Raw genomic sequence first — 20,842 nt, 5'->3', positions numbered from 1 at the left:
ATTTCGTTAAGGAGTGAAAATACTCCCTCAAGGTTTAGGTAATTTTTTTTAATCGAGTTATTTCTCACTGATACAACCCCCCCCCCCCTCCCTTTCAACAAAACTACCCTTTAAAATTTCGGAGAGGAGTGAATTTACTCTAAGAATTGTTTTTTCGGGTAACACTGAGAATGGGTAAAAACAGGTTGCTCTGATATTACTCGGCCTGAATAAATGCTTTGGTCATGATTATCACTGCATCAAAATCCAGACAACACACATCCTCTCTTATTCTACTTTATCACATTTATCCGTACTTGGTATGGCGTATCATAAAATACTAAATGCATTACCGGTCGGATAAAATTTTGGAACGGGCCAAAAAGCAGTGTCTCTCTAATCAGACTCAGCCTTATATATATAGGCTATTTGGCCACTACATCAAAATCTACGGTGCATGTTTGACTTCGTATACCTAAGGTACGCAATATCGCTTTAGGTTACCCATATACAGGGTGATTCAGAAAAGATGGGAAAAACTTTAAGAGGTGATAGTAAATACCAATACAAACAATTTTCATCAAAGAATGCATGGTCTAACATGAAATGCAAACGCGGTAGAGCGTTCCGAAACGCAGGGCCGTCTTAAGAACATCATGGGCCCCCGGACCAAGTGATTTTTCTTAGGTCCTACCTGGAAAATTCCCGAAAAATTCAACTGCTTCTCTTTTTTTCCCTGATGCCCTCTTCTCTTGAAGCCCATGGGCCGTGCCCGTGTGGGCCCGCGCGTTAAGACGGCGCTGCCGAAACGGCCGCTCCGCAGACGTTAAAACGACATTCCTGTTGAAATTTATCGTGAGAACACCATGCATGCAAATGTAACCTGGGGAAGAAGAAACCGCATGCAAATCTGCGTCGCAGTGCATCAGACCGGGAAACAAGAAAGGATCCCGTTTCGCACAGCTGCTGATACAAGCGCGCAAATGTTTTCGGATTGGGCAACCACCTGTTGGGAAAACGCTCAACGTACATTCGTGCTGCCTCTGTGGTACTTCCGTTTGCAGCTCCGTAAATGAAATACATGTCTGCTTTTTTAGTATTACTAAAGTTCGCCATTGTCCCGTACGTTACAACTGTTAGAAATGAATTATGACAGTTATACAGTTCACAACTATATGAATTTATACAGTTGAACATTAAAAGACAATATGAACACATTAATTTTCATGCTTGAGAAGATATGAATAAAAAGTTGAAATCAATGTTATTGCATGAATATCCAACTCAAAAGTAGGCCCACCTAATTACTTCATATCTAATTTTCTGGGCTTCGTATATCTATCTCTAAGCGACCTCAATATTTCAAAAATCGAGGATAAAATACAACTTTTAAAATTATTGATGTGGCGGTAAACCCCACCAAATTTCCGCATTTCTACAGTAAAATCGCAATTTTAACACTGATTTCTATGGGGATCATCCTTTGCCTTACCCTCAAAATGATACTGATGATGAGTCTGGCGTCTATTCAAAAAGCCTCATTACTGGGAAGATTGAAAAAAATGACGAACCATTATAGAGGCATAAACTCTCCCCGTTAAAGTCTCGCCACAAGCCAAAAAAATCAATACAACGATATAATTAATCAATCATTACACTTTACTCATAGTTGGAAAAATTAATGGCATCACTACACATGACAAGCATTATACAGAAACAAACTTCATGTTAGGTTCACAACACGTATACGCACAGCCCAACGTGTACCAATGCTTTTGAAAATTCAACAAAGGACGAGGAGCATGTGTGGTTTAGTAGTAGCAGCATCAAAATCCCTAATTTCTACTTCGTCCCATTCAACCTCTTTCCATATACGGCCTATCTTAAAATATTTAATTATAATAATATACAGTGAACTGCAATATTAACTCCGAGAGAAATTTTCAAATGGGTTAAAAGTGTTTATGCTAATGTGACTGGGCCTAAACAATTAGTCGGCGGCTGCTGGTTATCACAGCCACAAAATCCATAATACATTACCTAATCCCTACTTCGTCACATTCAATCTTACTTACTGTGGCGTATCGTACACTGGTGAAATAAATTAAGAGAATGTGCATATTTTATCGAATTTCATGAAAAGAACTGAACTGAATGTAAAGCCACTGCTTCTGCAGGGGTGGGAAGTGACTAAGTCCATTTCGGAGCAGCTTTGGAGCAGCAAAATTCAGGATTCGGAGCAGTTTTGGAGCAGCAAATTCTGGATTTGGAGCAGCAAAATGTGGGATTCGGAGCAGATATTTATAAATTGGAGAAGTGAAATTAACAAGAATATTTTCGTTAACCCTCAACCCTTTTCAAAATAAAACTGCACTGTCTTTTGCTATGAAACATCTCTTCATCAGCTTGATTTTTGTTTTCGGTGTTTTAGGCTTTTGACACCTTGTTTGAAAGAGCGGCTGTCATAAAATTTTTTGCACCCGTCTATTCAAGATGATTTTATGCTTACTGAGGACACTATTTGCTGCCTTGAACAGCAGCACTTCAAATGAGCTAAAAAAATTTTTTTATAAGTTTTTAATTTTTTTATACTTGGAAAGAAATTGTTGCAAAATGGGAGAAAATTTCGGAAGTATCAACTCGATGTTTGGCGATTCAGCACTCATTATCTGCCGAGATTGGCGATCTGACACTCGTTATTTGGTGAGATTGGCGATTTAACGCTCGTTATTCGGCACCATTGGCGATTTAACCCTCGTTATTCGGCAACATTGTCGATTTAGCGCTCGTTATTCGGCAACATTGGCGATTTAACACTCGTTATTCGGCAAAGTTTCTAAACTAACATTCGTAATTCGACGGACATGCGCTTTTTACTCCCGGAATGACAATTTTTTTCACGAAACATCGGGATTTAACACAATGACAATCGACTACAGTAATTTCTGCTGCTTCCAGTGATGACTTTTTTTTTAAACGGAAACACTCGAATTTGCAATTTAAAGCTGAAAGGCATTGCAAACCATCTTCAGTTCCACGATCACGGACAATATCGGGGTTTCGCAATGGAGGGGCCGATAGTTTAAGTATAGTGGAATAAAACAAGCTCTTTTCGTAAAGAAACGTTTCGTGGCTAGCAGGAACAAAAAAACTTTTGGCGTCCTTTCCGAAATTCCGGGCATACTGAAGCGAAATTCGCTATTTGGCGCAGAAAAATGCGAAAATACGCTATTGGAGCAGGATGGCGCAAGATATTAGTTTTGGTGCAGTGCGGCGCAATTGGCGCAGAGTTCCCACCCCTGCTTCTAGACAAAAATGCAAATCTTGTACGTCAAATACGTAAGCGTACACGTGTGTGTAGGCGGAGCCAGTAGAGAAACAGGCTTTATAAGCGCGCGTAAGTTAAGACGCATTTCGTTCGCTAGCACACCTCGGCGAATTTCTTGGTGTTATTTTGCAGCAATCGGTTAATTTCAAATTGTAACAATAAAAACGAGTAACTACCAACGTTTACATGATGGAATGAGGTGGTGAATTGTGGGGGAGGCTAGAAGCAGGCCAATCTCAAGTCCAGATTTGTAGAGAGTTCAATTTAACGCCCAGCGTCGTGTGTAACTTATGGAAACAATTCCAGGATACCGGATCCATCGAGAGAAAGCCTGGGCAAGGTCGTCCAAGAGCCACGACGTCCAGAGAAGATCGCCATTTGTCGATTATAGCGAGGCGTAACAGGAGTGCTACAGCTTCTCAGCTCTCTCGTGACTTGCATGCAGCCACAGGAACCCGTGTATCATGAGTGACTGTTTCCAAAAGACTTCATGAGAGAGGGTTGTTTGCAAGAAGACCTGCTGTTTGCGTCTCGCTCACTTCTACGGACAGGAGAATCCGTTTATCATGGTGCAGAGAGCATAGAGATTGGAGTATGGATCAATGGGCGACCGTTCTCTTCACTGATGAGCCCCGGTTCAGCCTAAGCACCGATTCTCGCCGTACGTTCATATGGAGAGAATCAGGGGCCCGCTACCTACCCTCCAATGTTCGCGAAATCGACCATTATGGCGGAGAAGGTTTAATGGTCTGGGCAGGTATCATGTTGGATGGCTGCACACCTCTCCATGTCTTTGAAAGAGGCACTGTGACTGATGTGAGGTATAGGGATGAGGTCTTGGAGCCCTATGTTCACCTTTCCAGGGGTGCAGTTGGCCCTGAGTTCATTTTAATGGACGATAACGCGAGGCCACATAGAGGTCTTCTGCTCGACGATTTTCTAGAGAGTGAGGATATTCGCCGGATGGATTGGCCAGACAGATCTCCAGACCTTAACCCTATAGAGCATGTCTGGGACGCTCTGGGGAGGGCAATTGCAACTCGCAACCCCCCTCCGGGAACCATCCAGGGAATGAAAACAGCGTTGCTGAACGAGTTTGACCAATTGCCACAGGAAATGATAAACTGCCTTATTTCAAGTATGAAATAAGGCAGTCGCCTGGCAGTCGAGTGGTTAGGGAACTAGCTTCTCACTGTACAGGTCTGGGTTCGAATCCCGGTTCGGGCATGGATGTTTACTAACACTAACAAATTTCCCTGGACAGATCATGCTGATCCCTTGGGAATACGTGAGGATCACGTTATTATTAAAAAAAAAAATCACGCTGCGAGACCTGTATATCTGTAAGAGGGGACCATACCCTCTATTAACCCATTTTTTTTGGTTATTCTGCAACCGCTGTTTCATACCTTCCGACTCCAACGAGTGTTACGCACGATCATGCGTGTGTATTACAATTATTGAATGGTTATTTGTATTGTATTGTATCAATGTATGTTCATATCAAATTTCATTAAAATCGGTACAGTAGTTCTAGAGACAATCGACAAAGTCTGCAAATTCTCTTAATTTCTTACACCAGTGTATAACATTGACTGCATTATGGAACGGATAAAATTTTCAAATGAGACGAGACATTGTTTCTAAAACTGGAATCGGCCCTAAATAAGTAATTAAACCGTAGTTACTATATATACAGTCGAATCCCGTTGTAACGAACTCCAAGAGACCGGAGAAATCACTTCGTTATAACGAAATTTCGTTATAAAGGAATTCAAGCTATTTTGCATTGTTCCTACGTAAACGTATTTGGGGGATTAGAAACGTGTTCGTTAAAACGAGATTTTCGTTATATCGGTGTTCGTTAAAACGAGATTTTCGTTATATCGGTATTCGTTAAAACGAGATTTTCGTTATATCGGTGTTCGTTAAAACGAGATTTTCGTTATATCGGTGTTCGTTAAAACGAGATTTTCGTTATATCGGTATTCGTTAAAACGAGATTTTCGTTATATCGGTATTCGTTAAAACGGGATTCGACTGTATATACTATAATGCATCAAAGCACCACCCCCCTATATACTGGTAGAAAATAGGAGGTAGTGATCAAGGCCGATAATTTATGACGAGATAAGTCGATTCTGACGCAGGGATACAACAGAAATGGCGGCATGACCACAGAAAAACATTGCTACCGCAGGAAGTCCCACATCGAGCAACAACCTCTTGGTGAGTATGAAAAAAAAAGTCTGCCGTTCGGAATCGGCAATAAATTGTAGGTACCGGACTGATTAGCCCTAGTGACCGAAAATGATCAAATTGATGTTACATTCGCTCGAATGTAACCAAAAGGTTTACTGGTTTTTTTTTTAAATTTTTAAAAGATCTTTTATCAAACTTTTATAGTGTAGTTCTGGCCTAATTCTACTTCATATACATGTCATATTCAATCTCACTTCTTATTGGGGTCAGAGGCACCGACATGAAAAAATCATTGGGGGGGGGGGGGCTGAAAGTTGCCAGTCGGGACTCCAGCCCGTATGTAGGAGGGAGATGGGTGCGTTGCATTACATATTCATTAATTATTATGGTGGGGATGGGGTACTCAGCCCCCCCCCCCATAAAATTCACTGAGAGGACTGAAATAGCCTCAGCCCCCCAGGTTACGGCGCTTATGATGGGGATAGCTTAAGCCCTTAACTACACTGCGGGCAGGATAAAATACTCAGATGACTCAAAGTAGTTTTTCTCCAATACCTCGGTCTGAATCAATACTTAGATCCTGGTTATTACAGCATCGAACCATGCATTATTCGTTCTACTTTGTCATACTCAAGCTCACTTGCTATGACGTACCTTAAAATAATAATTATATTTCGGGCCGAATAAAATTTTTAAACGGGTCAAATCAGTGTTTCGCCAATGTGACTCGCCCTAAAATAAATACTTGGATTCCTGTCATCACTGCATCATAGCCGATAATGCACACACATATAACCCAATTCTACTTTATATTTCCATGTTGAATATGAAAGTTGTAAAAGGGCTGAACACATCACTTTAACGTCGTATTTTGAAACATTTATTGCATTGCGGACCGGAGATTTATTTCAAATGAGTCAAAACTGTTTCTCACTCGGCCTAACTGTATACTCCGTCCAGTGCCGTCTTAACGCATGGGCCCACCCGGGCACGGCCCGGGGGCCTCACAAAAATGTGAACTAATTGAAATTTTCGAGAATTTTTCAGGTAGAGCTTCAGAAAAACCTATTGGCCCGGGGGCTCATGATGCTGTTAAGACGGCCCTGACTCAGTCCATCGTTAATCACTGCGTAAAAATCAGTAATGCATTATAATATTTCTTGTCACATTCAACCTCACTTCCTATGGCGTATCTTAAAATATAGTTGCATTAAGAACCATATAAAAATTTCCAAATGGGCCAGAGCTGTGTCTCTTAAACTTGACTCGACCCAAATAAATATTTTGACCATGCTGTTATCACAGCATCAAAATCCATATCACATTGGTTAAGTCATATCACATTTAACTTCACTTCCTAAGTAGGTATCTTAAAATTGTATTGCGGGCCAGAAAAAATTTTAAATCGGGCCAAAGCACAGTGTTTCTCTAATTTGACTCAGCCTAAACAAATGCTTGAGCCATGGTTATCATAGCATCAAAATCAATAATGCATTACATTACTTTGTCACATCCAACCGCACTGGCGTATCTTAAAATATTAAGATATAACTATATGGATGAAACTGCCATATTAGCTCTACGGAATTTTTCAAATGGATTAAACGTGTCTAGGAAACAGTTATTTTTCCGGATATTATGCTGAGGTGAGCTCGGAAAGAAAAGTCATCACGTCTCCGCCGGGACTCGAACCCAGGCCCTCTTGCATACCGGGCAAGCATGCTACCATCTACACCACTGGAGACACATGAATATGCCTTCCAAATTTCACGCACTGTGTCGTGAGGCGCTGAAGTAGAGGCATTAGTAGCCTCTCTTAACTTCAGGAAATGGCCCCCGGGTGGGACGGTTTTTAGAGAGATATAGATGGCTTTTTTCTCAACCAGAGATATCAAGGAAACAGTTATTTTTCCGGATATTATGCTGAGGTGAGCTCGGAAAGAAAAGTCATCACGTCTCCGCCGGGACTCGAACCCAGGCCCTCTTGCATACCGGGCAAGCATGCTACCATCTACACCACTGGAGACACATGAATATGCCTTCCAAATTTCACGCACTGTGTCGTGAGGCGCTGAAGTAGAGGCATTAGTAGCCTCTCTTAACTTCAGGAAATGGCCCCCGGGTGGGACGGTTTTTAGAGAGATATAGATGGCTTATGGTGGCCATTTCCTGAAGTTAAGAGAGGCTACTAATGCCTCTACTTCAGCGCCTCACGACACAGTGCGTGAAATTTGGAAGGCATATTCATGTGTCTCCAGTGGTGTAGATGGTAGCATGCTTGCCCGGTATGCAAGAGGGCCTGGGTTCGAGTCCCGGCGGAGACGTGATGACTTTTCTTTCCGAGCTCACCTCAGCATAATATCCGGAAAAATAACTGTTTCCTTGATATCTCTGGTTGAGAAAAAAGCCATCTATATCTCTCTAAAAAACCGTCCCACCCGGGGGCCATTTCCTGAAGTTAAGAGAGGCTACTAATGCCTCTACTTCAGCGCCTCACGACACAGTGCGTGAAATTTGGAAGGCATATTCATGTGTCTTCAGTGGTGTAGATGGTAGCATGCTTGCCCGGTATGCAAGAGGGCCTGGGTTCGAGTCCCGGCGGAGACGTGATGACTTTTCTTTCCGAGCTCACCTCAGCATAATATCCGGAAAAATAACTGTTTCCTTGATATCTCTGGTTGAGAAAAAAGCCATCTATATCTCTCTAAAAACCGTCCCACCCGGGGGCCATTTCCTGAAGTTAAGAGAGGCTACTAATGCCTCTACTTCAGCGCCTCACGACACAGTGCGTGAAATTTGGAAGGCATATTCATGTGTCTCCAGTGGTGTAGATGGTAGCATGCTTGCCCGGTATGCAAGAGGGCCTGGGTTCGAGTCCCGGCGGAGACGTGATGACTTTTCTTTCCGAGCTCACCTCAGCATAATATCCGGAAAAATAACTGTTTCCTTGATATCTCTGGTTGAGAAAAAAGCCATCTATATCTCTCTAAAAACCGTCCCACCCGGGGGCCATTTCCTGAAGTTAAGAGAGGCTACTAATGCCTCTACTTCAGCGCCTCACGACACAGTGCGTGAAATTTGGAAGGCATATTCATGTGTCTCCAGTGGTGTAGATGGTAGCATGCTTGCCCGGTATGCAAGAGGGCCTGGGTTCGAGTCCCGGCGGAGACGTGATGACTTTTCTTTCCGAGCTCACCTCAGCATAATATCCGGAAAAATAACTGTTTCCTTGATATCTCTGGTTGAGAAAAAAGCCATCTATATCTCTCTAAAAACCGTCCCACCCGGGGGCCATTTCCTGAAGTTAAGAGAGGCTACTAATGCCTCTACTTCAGCGCCTCACGACACAGTGCGTGAAATTTGGAAGGCATATTCATGTGTCTCCAGTGGTGTAGATGGTAGCATGCTTGCCCGGTATGCAAGAGGGCCTGGGTTCGAGTCCCGGCGGAGACGTGATGACTTTTCTTTCCGAGCTCACCTCAGCATAATATCCGGAAAAATAACTGTTTCCTTGATATCTCTGGTTGAGAAAAAAGCCATCTATATCTCTCTAAAAACCGTCCCACCCGGGGGCCATTTCCTGAAGTTAAGAGAGGCTACTAATGCCTCTACTTCAGCGCCTCACGACACAGTGCGTGAAATTTGGAAGGCATATTCATGTGTCTCCAGTGGTGTAGATGGTAGCATGCTTGCCCGGTATGCAAGAGGGCCTGGGTTCGAGTCCCGGCGGAGACGTGATGACTTTTCTTTCCGAGCTCACCTCAGCATAATATCCGGAAAAATAACCGTTTCCTTGATATCTCTGGTTGAGAAAAAAGCCATCTATATCTCTCTAAAAACCGTCCCACCCGGGGGCCATTTCCTGAAGTTAAGAGAGGCTACTAATGCCTCTACTTCAGCGCCTCACGACACAGTGCGTGAAATTTGGAAGGCATATTCATGTGTCTCCAGTGGTGTAGATGGTAGCATGCTTGCCCGGTATGCAAGAGGGCCTGGGTTCGAGTCCCGGCGGAGACGTGATGACTTTTCTTTCCGAGCTCACCTCAGCATAATATCCGGAAAAATAACTGTTTCCTTGATATCTCTGGTTGAGAAAAAAGCCATCTATATCTCTCTATAAACGTGTCTAATTTGTCTGGGCCTAAATCAATAATCGGCCGCTAGTTATCATCGCCTCAAAATCAATAATGCATTCACTAATTCTCTTTTGTCACATTCAACCTCATTATCTTAAAGTAATTAATTGCATTGCGGGCCGGATAAAATTCTGTTATTTGCCAACTAAACGCTTGTATGTTCCAGGAACTTTTTCAGCCACTTCTTTTCGAATAAACACGTCACGGAGAGCATTTGTTCACATTAAATAATCATTGTATAATATTGGGCAGTCATAACACGTCAATATATTATCGATTCCAATAAATTCGATTTCCAACAAAATGGAACCCCCCCCCCCAACACAGGGTTCAAAAAATGGTAAAATAAGAACTAAAATCATGTAAAATAAAACTAATTATTAATTCAACTTTTCCTATAAACGAAATAAGTAAAAATAAACAATCAAAATTGGTCACGTTATCTTTGTTTGAAGTTTCTGCTCATTACGTACTTCGTCATATAGCATTCATCATCTCTTTACATTTTGGGGGTATCTAAAAATATAATTGCATTACGGGCCGTACAAAATTTTGAATAGACCAAAGCTTTGTTTTTTTTCTATTTGATTCGACTCAATAAATGCTCTGAGAATGGTTATCCACAGCATCAAAAACAATAAGCAATATCTACATTCTTCGTATACTTTTTGCACTTAATGCCCCTTCCTATAGCGTTATCTTCAAATAATAATTGCATTGCAGGCCGGGAAAAAATTTCAAATGGGACAAATAATGTGTTTTTCTAATTGTAACTCTGCCTGAATAAATAATTGGTGCATAAAATTGAAAATATATTCCCAATTCTACCAACTACCTTCGTATGCATATCATATTCAATCTGACTTCCTATGGGGGTATCTAAAAATGTAATTGCATTACGGGCTGTATAAAATTTTCAAATGGTTGAACCATAGTTATCTCAATGCACCAAAAAATCAATAACACGTTACCTAATTCTACTTCGTTGCATTCAACCTCTCTTCTTATGACATACGTATCTTAAAACATCAACAGCATGGAAGAAATTGCATTATTAACTCCGAGTGAAATTTTCAGATGCGTTATACGTGTGTTTGTTAAATATGACTATGCCTAAATTTATATCCGGCCATTATTATCACAGCATCAAAATTGATTATGCATCGCCTAATTCTACTTCGTCACATTCATCCTTACTGGCAATGAGGGTATCTTAAAATATTAATATCTATCATAGCGGGCCCGAATAAAATTTCCAATTGCTCTAAAGCAGTGTTTCTTTAATTTGACTCGGACTAAATAAATACTTTGGCCATTGTTATCACAGCATCAAAATCAAAGTTGCATCACCTAATTCTAATTTGTCGCATTCAATCTCACTTGCTGTGGCGTATCTTAAAACAAAAGCATTATCTGCATTGCGGGCCGGATAAAATATCCAAGTGGATCAAAGCATTTTCTCAAACTTCTATTCGACTGAATTAAATACTTTCTCACTTGGTCCCTGGTTACCACAGCATCAAAATCAATAATGTATTACCCAATTCTACTTTGTCACATTCAACATCACTTTTTACTGTGTATTTTCAAATATTAATTGCATTGCGGCCAGGCGCGAAATTTTCATATGGGCCGAACAGTTTGTCTAATTTGACTGAGCCAAAATCGGGTCTATTCGAGCCATGGTAATAAAATAAAATTTTATACATGGGGATTACCTAATTCTACCTGATGTACATATTGCATTCAATATCCCTTCTAAAATGTACATAAAAATACGGGCCTGATAAATATTCCAAATGTGCCAAAAAGCTGAGTTTTTTCAAACTTGGACTCAGCCTAAATAAATACACTTGCGCTTCGGTTAGTTATCACAGCATCGAAGTAGAGAATTATGTGATACATTATTCATTAATTCTACTTCGCCACATTCGGCCTCACTTCCTATATGGGTATCTTAAATCAAAATATCAATTGTATTGCGGGCCGTATAAAATGCTGTCATTTTCCAACACACAACGTTTCACAAACTATTTTATACTTTTATAAACTATAACCGGAGACGTCCTTTGAATATAAACATACATCACGGACCACTTCTTAATAGTCACATCAAATAATCATTACATAACATTAGATCAGTTTCTACCAAATTCAATTCGCTTTCCAACAAATTGGACCAACCCCCAACACAGCTGTAGTCATCACACACACACACACAAAATAGGTCGCATATTCGAAAAACACCTATCACGGTAAAATACCAACTAAAATCGCGTACCATACAATCAATTATAAATTCAACAGCCTAAAAAAATATATAAATAATAACAATAATAATAATAATAAGCAAAAATCAAAATAGGTCGCGTCATCTTTGTTTGCAAGAGAGAAGATAAAAAAAAACAACAAAGATTTCGCACGTACTTGCAGTGATGTAGACGACGAGCAGCACCAACCGCGCACACATAGACAGTCCCCGCGTCTGCATGGCGGACTAGACGTCTGGCATGAGTCTGGCCGTGCACACGGACACTTCAATCAGTCGTTCCGACGATCGGGGACCAATCACAAATCTAGCCATCGGATAACAGACGATTCCGCAGCCAATCCATCCGGACCCGAAACAAATCGTTCCAGAATCCTTCCGACACGAATCAGTTCGAACAAATCCGGCGAATATAAATTCATCATCGATCGGAATTTTATTAAATCGGCAATATAAAATAATTAAATTATTACACCTCAATCGATCGATCGATTCAATTTTTTTTTTGAGAATTTTTATTCTAATTTTCAAGGGGGTCTCGGTCGGAAGTGGAATGAATTTTAATTAATTATTTTTAAGGGGATCTGGGTTATTATAATCTGTGTAGATAATCTTTCACAAGGGGGATTTTTTCAACAGCCCATAGAAGACACGGAAGTGCGACCAGTAACGATCGGCATGGAGAGCATATATAACATACATGCGTCAAATAACATTGCGCTCTCGCCCATCAGCAGCAGCAGCAGCTAGACCGCTCGAGACTGTCTACCCTGCGGGAGAGACCATTCCAAAAGAGGAGGGGTGGCCAACATCTCTCTACCCGAAAACAGCGTTAGTCAATGGGAAAAGGCGCTCCCAGTGACGTCATAGGCTTTCTTTTTTCCCCCCGCGCCTCCTCCCTTTCTCTCTCTCTCTCTCGCTTTTTATTATTATTATTTTATTCTATAATGGCGCTCTTTCCATATTTCTGATTTTATTTTTTCCATTTTTCCTTTCGTGTTTGTAAATTTTATTGTGTATATGTAATTTTTGTTATTATTCGTTTTTTTTTTTTGGGGGGGGGGGGGAACAGGGCCGTCTTAAGAGCATCATGGGTCCCCGGGCCAAGTGATATTTCTGAGGCCCCTACCAGGCAAATTCTTGAAAATTTAAACCTAATCTTATTTTTGTGAGGCCCCTTTTCTATTGAAGCCCCCGGGTGGGCCCATGCCTTAATTAAGACGGCACTGGGGGGGGGGGGGATGTATTAGTTTGATTTGTGTCCGGGAGGAGGGGGTGTGATTTTGGCTTCCGTCGTCGGGGGGGGGGGATTTTGAGTTGAAAATAGCAAAATATATCGATGTGTAAATTTATGCTCGTTATGATGTTATAAAGCAGCGGTTCTCAACATTTTCTGACTCGCGGAGCCCTTTTCAGTGTATAATTTCTATGGCGGGGCCCTGTTTAACTCGAGGAGCCCTTTTCAGTATATTATTTATATGGCAATACACCCTTTAGGCCTCTTTTTTTTGTTTGTTTTTCAAATTTATTGATTTATTTTATTATCCTCGAGTGGCTGCGGAGCCCCTGGGAAGTGCACACGGAGTCCCAAGGGCTCCGCGGAGCACCTGTTGAGAACCACTGTTATAAAGGAGTTTTTTGGATCGATAATCACAGTCTTTTGTGTGTGTGGAGGGAAATATAAGGGGGCTTTGGTTTGATGGCCCCCAGGATCGAAATTTTTTTTCGGTTTTTTTTTTTTAAAGCTGTAAATGCAGTGGAGAAATTAATAAGGGTCTGGCTGGGTTCTGGGCATGGGTGGGCGGAGATACGGGGAGGAGGGGGGCTGCCAAGACCCATGCCCCCCCCCCTTCTCCGAGTCGAAGATGCAGCCGACTGATGTAATGTATATGCATATATATCAGTTTTTCCCAACTTTTTTTTTAGGTCATGCCCCGCCAAAGCATCTCTGAAATCCCGATGTCTCCCTCCGTGCTTTTGCCAGGGGTTACCACCATGAAACTTCATAGTTCCCCATAATAACTTTTTTGTTCTTCTTCTTCTCCAAATGTAAGAGCTATTATTTTTTGTTTTGCCCCCTTAAATGTTAAAAACAGGGGTCTTTGCCCCCCCCCCCTCCCCACCATCTGTCTACTTTTACTTGTCAACAACAGTTCCTAGTCAGGGGTCCTCAGAGAGACTTCGGGGGAGGGTCAATGAGCTTGGAAGAGAAAACATTTAACTGATAGTTTTTACATTGCCAATAGCAATATTTGCTACGCACACAATATTATTTTTCAAAGGAGTTTGTGGCTTTCATTGTTCTTCATTGTATTGGCACAGGGGATTCGTGGACTTCGTCTTACTGGCGCAAATTTTCCGTGGAACACAAAGCATTAAGAACCCTTTAAGTCAAGCCCCTTCCACTGACAATAAAACGAAGAAGTCACACACATCAAGGAATTGTTTGAAAAGCAAAAATTTGAACTGATACAAAAAATTGAATGGAGTTCGGAAGGTTCCAAGCCTTCATAGGAAATCTCGTATTGCTCCTCTCCCCCCCCCCCCACGTTGGGAATCACCGGTATATATGATTTTACATCATCATCATCATCATTATGCCCCCCAGACTTCTAAGTCTATCTCCGCCTATGCCAGGAGCTCTCAAACTGCGCGCCGCCAACCTTTGTGAAGGGCTTCCCGAAGCGGCAGCCCGACAAAGTTTTTTCGAAGAAATCCTTTGTGAAACTGCTCCGGGTAGCCGTGGATAAACGTTTATTAGGGCTATGTGCACCGCGAGTGGAAAAAGTTTCAGAACCCCTGGCCTATATTATTCCGGGTTCGGCCGATGCACTAGGTCCCCCAAAGGCTGAACAAATCCCCCACCCCTCCCCCCCCCCCCAGCATCAACTATCCGGTAGATCCTAAAATTTAGTAAAAGCATGGAGCACTTGATTAATCTTAGGTGAAGATCTTTACCGAAAGATTGAATAGGGTTGCAACTAATTGAGGGCGGGGACGTCTGGTGCCCACGCTTTGGATCAAAGAGGGTGCCAAGTTTACTATTTTTTTCGTTAAAAATTGTGGGGAGGGGGCGCCAAAATGGATATAGATTTTCCATGTGACAGGGTAAATTTCAGTTTCGAGTTGCGGCCCCGAGGGCGACACAAAAGCAGAGAAACTAAGTTAATTGCAAACAAGAACTTGTGTCAAAATTTGGATTTAAACTTTGCTCGTTTCCATAAAGTACCGTAAGCTCAGAGCTGCCTCAACAGCATCATAGGCATCCTGGTAAAAATCCTGGTAAATATTTCTGAGCCCACCCCCACCCCCACTTAGCCTGCCTACCAATTTGCAACTTACTCTGCCCAAAACTTTAACCAGTTCAAATTATCATGAGGCCTCCCGGCAATCGATGCTCCCGAACCGTAGGATCATAGGCCTTGAGTGAAACAATTTTTCTGAATGCTCCCCCCCCCCCATTTAAAAGTAATTGCTTGCTATTTTCCACACTTATTCTTGAAAATTGTAATCTAATTGTCAATTAATGTCCCAGATCTAATTGTCATGAGTTAAGTTTAAAAGTAAGATGGGGAAAGGCACCAAAATCACTTGTGTGCTTAAGGCCTTCATATGGTTAATCCGGCCCAGGGAAAAAGGGGCGCATCAGTTGGCCCATTTATTTCGAGATTATTTATGTAAACTGGTAGGTGATTTTCCAAATAGGGTCAGAGGTTATTAACCTTTTGTGACCTACGGGCCCTTCGTGTCAATAAGATGAGGCGCACGGACCCCCTGTGCCAGAAACTCAATGAAAATTACCCAAATTAGAACCCTAGAAATACTATATGCAGTATATTTAGAAGTCTTTATATATACAGTCAAACCTCGTTAATGAGTCACTCTTGGGAGAGCAAAAGTATGACTTGATAAGCGGAGTGACTCGTTAAACGGAGTAAGCTATAGCTGTTCCAATTCCTGCATGAGGATAATTGGGACTTCCAAAAAGTGATCCAGTAGGCGGAGTGACGTGTTAACCGGGTGACGCACTAACGAGGCTTGACTGTATAATCCAAACCGCGTAGTTAGAGCCCTCATAAAAAAAAACTTGTATATGGAAAAGGCGCTCCCAGTGGCTTTCCATAGGTTCCATACCAGCTCCATAGGCTTTCTTTTCCTAGGACCCCAAGGATCCTAGAAACCCCCTCCCAAATTGGCTGCCTTTTTTAGTATAGGCACTGACCCCCCCTCATACCTCCTTCCTGAAAGAATCCAAAGCGTATACAGGGGAAGACGGTGAGGGCGATTGTCTCTCGTCCTTCTCCTCGTGTTCGAAAAGCTTGTCCGCTAATGCCAAGAACACTGTGTGAGAAAGGGGGCCCCAAAAAATCATGGCTTATAAGAAACCAACCCTGGTCGCGTCGGGCTCTGGGCTGAGACATGCAGTGGGGACTGCCTCCACCTATACGTTTAACAAAATCCGGGCCTTTTTAACGGTGGGGGCTCCACCTATCCTGGATGACCCCAAGTATTTCTTGGGAGACCTCAGATACACCCCCCCCCCTCGCATTATGATGAGATTCCCCCTCCTTCGCCGGTAAAAAGAAGTCCCTGAACAGAGCCGCAACTAGTGGGGGATGGGGGGTGGGAGCAAGCGGGTCAGATGCCCCGGGCGCCAAAGCAAAGGGGACGCAAATATTTCACCCTTTAACTTCTTTTTCATTTTTCAACATAACTTTTACTTCACCTGCACAGACCTGAGCTGTTTCTCTCCGCAAAGAATTTCGATGTCTGTGCGGAATGACAAAATAACATGCTACCTTATACAATATTGGGGAAACTTTTTTCTGGGCAGCAAAAAAAAAAAACTCTGGGTACACAGTGCTAATACAGCATTCCGTTCAGACTCAGGGCGGACTTAAAAGCATCGGGGGTCCCCAGGGCCAAGTGATTGTTTTGAGCCTCTAAAAGGCAAGTTCTCGAAAATTTCAACCGGTTCTCCTTATTTTAAACCCTCCTTCCCTTTTTGAGGCATTAGTGTTAATACGGGGGGGGGGGGGGATATCGCCGGGATTGTATCTCCGCCTATGTCTTGAGGCCCCCTGGACCGTGTCGGGGGGCATGCATTAAGACGACACTGCTCAGACTCTAAACGTCCGTATTTGGTAAACCATGAAAAAAAGGTGATTTTCTTAAGTTGTCTTTGCCCCAACCAATAAACGAGTAAAAATAAAATTTTATCAGTAAAAATATGCCTTCTAGAAAATATTGAAAAATAACTATACTCTTATCCTGGATCTATATAGCCCCCTTGCGGTCTTGGGATACTCTAAGGGAGCCATGGGCGAAAATCAGATGAAAGGGATCAGCTAAGATAAATGGTGAAGGGAATAGAAATAACGTACTCGAGTGAAATATGTTGGAAAAAAATGTGACCTGTTTCAGAATCCAGCAGAGCTGTCTTTGGAACCAACTGGGCCATCTCAATCCATGTCCCCCATGAGGCCATGGCCTGCGTTTTCATGTCCATTTGGGGTGGGGGGTCTATATGATAAGATTTGACACTATAATTTTTTGAGTGTAAGTATGCAAATATGTTTATTGGGTATATACAAACTTCCAGCCAAGTGTGGGGCCCCAGAACATCACTTTGCCCAAGGCCTCCCCCCCCCCCGGTCATGCGTGGAACTCCCACAAGAAGGTAAGCTCACAGACCTCTATTCCAATAACGGCGGGGTGGGGGGGGGGGGGCATTGGATAAAAAAAAGATTTAGAACCACTGCGCTACATAATACAGTAGAATAAATCGTAGAATAAATCAGTACCAATTCTACATAATACAGTAGAATAAATCAGTACCAATTCTACATAATACAGTAGAATAAATCAGTACCAATTCTACATAATACAGTAGAATAAATCAGTACCAATTCTACATAATACAGTAGAATAAATCAGTACCAATTCTACATAATACAGTAGAATAAATCAGTACCAATTCCACATAATACAGTAGAATAAATCAGTACCAATTCTACATAATACAGTAGAATAAATCAGTACCAATTCTACATAATACAGTAGAATAAATCAGTACCAATTCTACATAATACAGTAGAATCTCGAATATAGGCCTTTGTACTATCTGGCCTAGTTTCTTGGCGCGACGACATCGCCGCACGTTGGAGCTGTTGCCAAACTTCGCTAAGTTTTTTGCAAATTTGGCGATATTTACAGAGGAATGCAATAATTTTCATTTTTACATAAGATAATGGCAATTTACAGGTGAAAAATTGCATAATAGATGATAACTATTTACATAACTTTCGCAACAATATTTATATTCTTAGACTTCCTTTTTCTGTAATAAATTTTTGAAAAGTACAGTACACAGTACATAACAAACATTTACGTTATATATATGTATTACCACCAAAGCCCGAAGTTGGCCGCTTCGCGAACTTACCATGCCAGTTGATCAAGCCAATGCCCAAATGTCGTGCTTTCGTTGGGCTGAAGCCATTCCCTATAGGTCGATCCCTATATATATATCTATAAATATGGATTACTAAGATATCGATATTCAGATTCTTTTGATCGTTAGGGTTCTTTATAGCTAACCACAATAATTATGATGATAATTATGATGGCCTACTTACCATTTATAATTATCACCAAAAAAAAAAAAAAAAAATGCGTACTTAGCGATGACTCCGAATCATTGGATAGATTTTGAGGGGATATATCAATACCCCCTATAGAGGAAGGCCTCCGCACGAAGCTTGTGACGTCAATGAAGAAGGACATTTCTCCTATACTGCAAAAAAAAGGTAAAGATATCACATGCGTCGGGTCTGCTATATTCAATGGCAAAAGGTGAAATGGCCTTCTTCAGTGACGTGACGAGCTTCGTACGGAAGCCTTGTTCTATAGGAGGTGTTAGATATATAGGGGCCGGCAAAAGCCTGACTTTCGAACATTGGCCGACAACAGGACCGGCCAGTTCCGCCACATTAGGTCGGACAGTCCGGATTCTACTGTATATTAACATTATTCAATTAACATTATTGCTTATAAAATATTAACTAATATGATATCACATTGGTTTTTTTTATTCTGCACATCAAGGCCGTACCGGGTGGGGTCTGCCCCCTCCGAAAAGTGGGGAAATGATCGGAAAAATGGGAAAAAGATGGACAAATCTATTGTTCTATCACTTTGCCTCCCCCCCCCCCCCCCGTGAAATGAAAGTGGTCCTCCTCGACCGAAATTTCTGGCTACGGGTCTGCTGCCCATCATTTGAAAACCGGTCACTAATTTCAGTCGAAGAATTATAACTGTTTTATTTGATAGGTCGCAGAATGGGTTCCAGTTCCTTGATGTTTCTCACATCGTAATACTGTACTGTGTACATTTATTTTCAATATTTTCGGCATAATTTTGGTGATAAAAGTTTACTTTTGCCCGTTTTATTGGTTACGGACAGAAGAAATGCACAATTCTTTCCATGGTGAATAAGTTTATGCTCCCATATGAGTAGTTTGAGTCTGCGTATGCTTCCCGCGTATACACAAAGTTTTTTTTGACTGCGCAGGAATAAAATTCCCCATATTTAAATAAGCATGTTATTTTGTCATTCCACATATATATCGAAGTTCTGTGCACACAGAAACAACAGGTCTGTGGCGGTGAAATAAAAGACAATGTGGTCCTATCCAGCGCTGCAAGTAGCGGGGGGGGGGGGGCAGGTGGATCTGGTGCCCGGGGCGCTGGACAAGGAGCGCAAATTTTATTCTGTAACCTCTTTTCAACAAGGCACCAAAATACGTGCATGCTCTGGCTGGCCAAGCATCTATTTGCGACCCTGCCCCTATCTGGAAGGAAAGAAAAGGATCCTCGGTACCACCGAAATGAAAATTTTCATTCAGCTCAGCGGGTTTTTTTGAGCAAGCGGATGTTTAGAGTATTTTTTATATTTCATAGATGAGACAGTGGAGGGCGGCAGAGCCGTCTCAAGACCATCATGGGCCCCCGGGCCAAGTGATTTTTGCGAGGCCCTATCTAGTAAATTCTCGAAAATTTCAACCAAATCTTATTTTGTGAGGCCCCTTCTTCGCTTGAGGCCCCACCCCCCGGGCCGTGCCCGGTGGGCCCATGCGTTAAGACGGCACTGGAGGGCGGGGGGTGGGGTGTTCCAATGTAACGATATTATTGATTGTGAGAGAGAGAACGTTTAAGTAGAGTTGCCATAAATTCTTAAACTTTGACATGAGAAGGCATGCGTAGGCATCTTTTTGCATATGTTTATAACATGATGACGCCATACGTTTACAATGAACAATAATTGTTTTCTAGCAAAAACGGAATCGCTTTCAATATGCATACATTTGAAAACGGTGCTTTTCAACGGAAAGGGGAGGGGTATTTATTCGTTAGCAGGCATTGTTGAGTCATCAGAGTTGTTTCGCCCATTCTTTTGTTTCTCAACTGAAGTAATATATTGCCTGATTTTTTAATGAACCACCGGAGCCATCTGAACGTACAGGCTCACCATGAACGACTCTCAGGCCTTTCTCGGGTGCATAGGGGTAGAGCCGCAACTAGGGGGTGGGGGAGCAGGTGAGTCTCGTGCCCCGGGTGCTAGGCCAGAGGGGCGCAAATTTCATTCTCAAACCTCTAATGCAACATTACAAGGGGGCGCCAAAATGCGCACTTGCCCCTGGTTACCAAGCATCTAGTTGCGGTCCTTCATAGGGCACTCCACGGCAATGGGATCAAGTGCTGTTTATCGCAGTCATATTACAGGAAGTCGGCTCGGACTCCGACTTTCGATGAGGACGAGGCGAAGAAGGAAGGCAGGAAGTCAAGAATCGGACTCAGATAAAATAACGGCAGAAGCTGTTCCGAATAGGCAACAGTCGCGAGGCAGCTCCCTTAAAACGATGCCAG

The 20,842-nt window shown here is 42.2% G+C and overlaps 1 protein-coding gene and 8 non-coding genes across 9 annotated transcripts in view; 6 read left to right on the top strand and 3 right to left on the bottom strand.

The window, feature by feature from the left end:
• The window catches only part of LOC149066921 (uncharacterized), a 102,746-nt gene extending 90,038 nt beyond the window's left edge, over positions 1-12,708 (bottom strand). Inside the window, exon 1 of the mRNA XM_089253266.1 lies at positions 12,073-12,708. Within this exon, the coding sequence (XP_089109392.1) occupies positions 12,073-12,136 (64 nt within the window). The 5' untranslated portion in view covers positions 12,137-12,708. The remainder of the gene's footprint in view (positions 1-12,072) is intronic.
• On the bottom strand, positions 7,181-7,254 carry TRNAT-GGU (transfer RNA threonine (anticodon GGU)). The gene has a single exon. It is a non-coding gene; the product is annotated as a tRNA-Thr (tRNA).
• TRNAT-GGU (transfer RNA threonine (anticodon GGU)) lies at positions 7,463-7,536 on the bottom strand. Its single transcript has one exon. It is a non-coding gene; the product is annotated as a tRNA-Thr (tRNA).
• On the top strand, positions 7,760-7,833 carry TRNAT-GGU (transfer RNA threonine (anticodon GGU)). Its single transcript has one exon. It is a non-coding gene; the product is annotated as a tRNA-Thr (tRNA).
• On the top strand, positions 8,325-8,398 carry TRNAT-GGU (transfer RNA threonine (anticodon GGU)). The gene has a single exon. It is a non-coding gene; the product is annotated as a tRNA-Thr (tRNA).
• On the top strand, positions 8,607-8,680 carry TRNAT-GGU (transfer RNA threonine (anticodon GGU)). The gene has a single exon. It is a non-coding gene; the product is annotated as a tRNA-Thr (tRNA).
• TRNAT-GGU (transfer RNA threonine (anticodon GGU)) lies at positions 8,889-8,962 on the top strand. Its single transcript has one exon. It is a non-coding gene; the product is annotated as a tRNA-Thr (tRNA).
• TRNAT-GGU (transfer RNA threonine (anticodon GGU)) lies at positions 9,171-9,244 on the top strand. Its single transcript has one exon. It is a non-coding gene; the product is annotated as a tRNA-Thr (tRNA).
• TRNAT-GGU (transfer RNA threonine (anticodon GGU)) lies at positions 9,453-9,526 on the top strand. Its single transcript has one exon. It is a non-coding gene; the product is annotated as a tRNA-Thr (tRNA).
• Positions 12,709-20,842: the final 8,134 nt, after the last annotated feature.

The sequence above is a fragment of the Pholcus phalangioides genome, unplaced genomic scaffold, assembly GCF_987345545.1.
Source record: "Pholcus phalangioides strain wild (caught in Gottingen) unplaced genomic scaffold, Ppha-v1.0 ptg000032l_1, whole genome shotgun sequence".
NCBI classification, from domain to species: domain Eukaryota; kingdom Metazoa; phylum Arthropoda; class Arachnida; order Araneae; family Pholcidae; genus Pholcus; species Pholcus phalangioides.
This window is presented reverse-complemented; position numbering and strand designations above follow the sequence as displayed.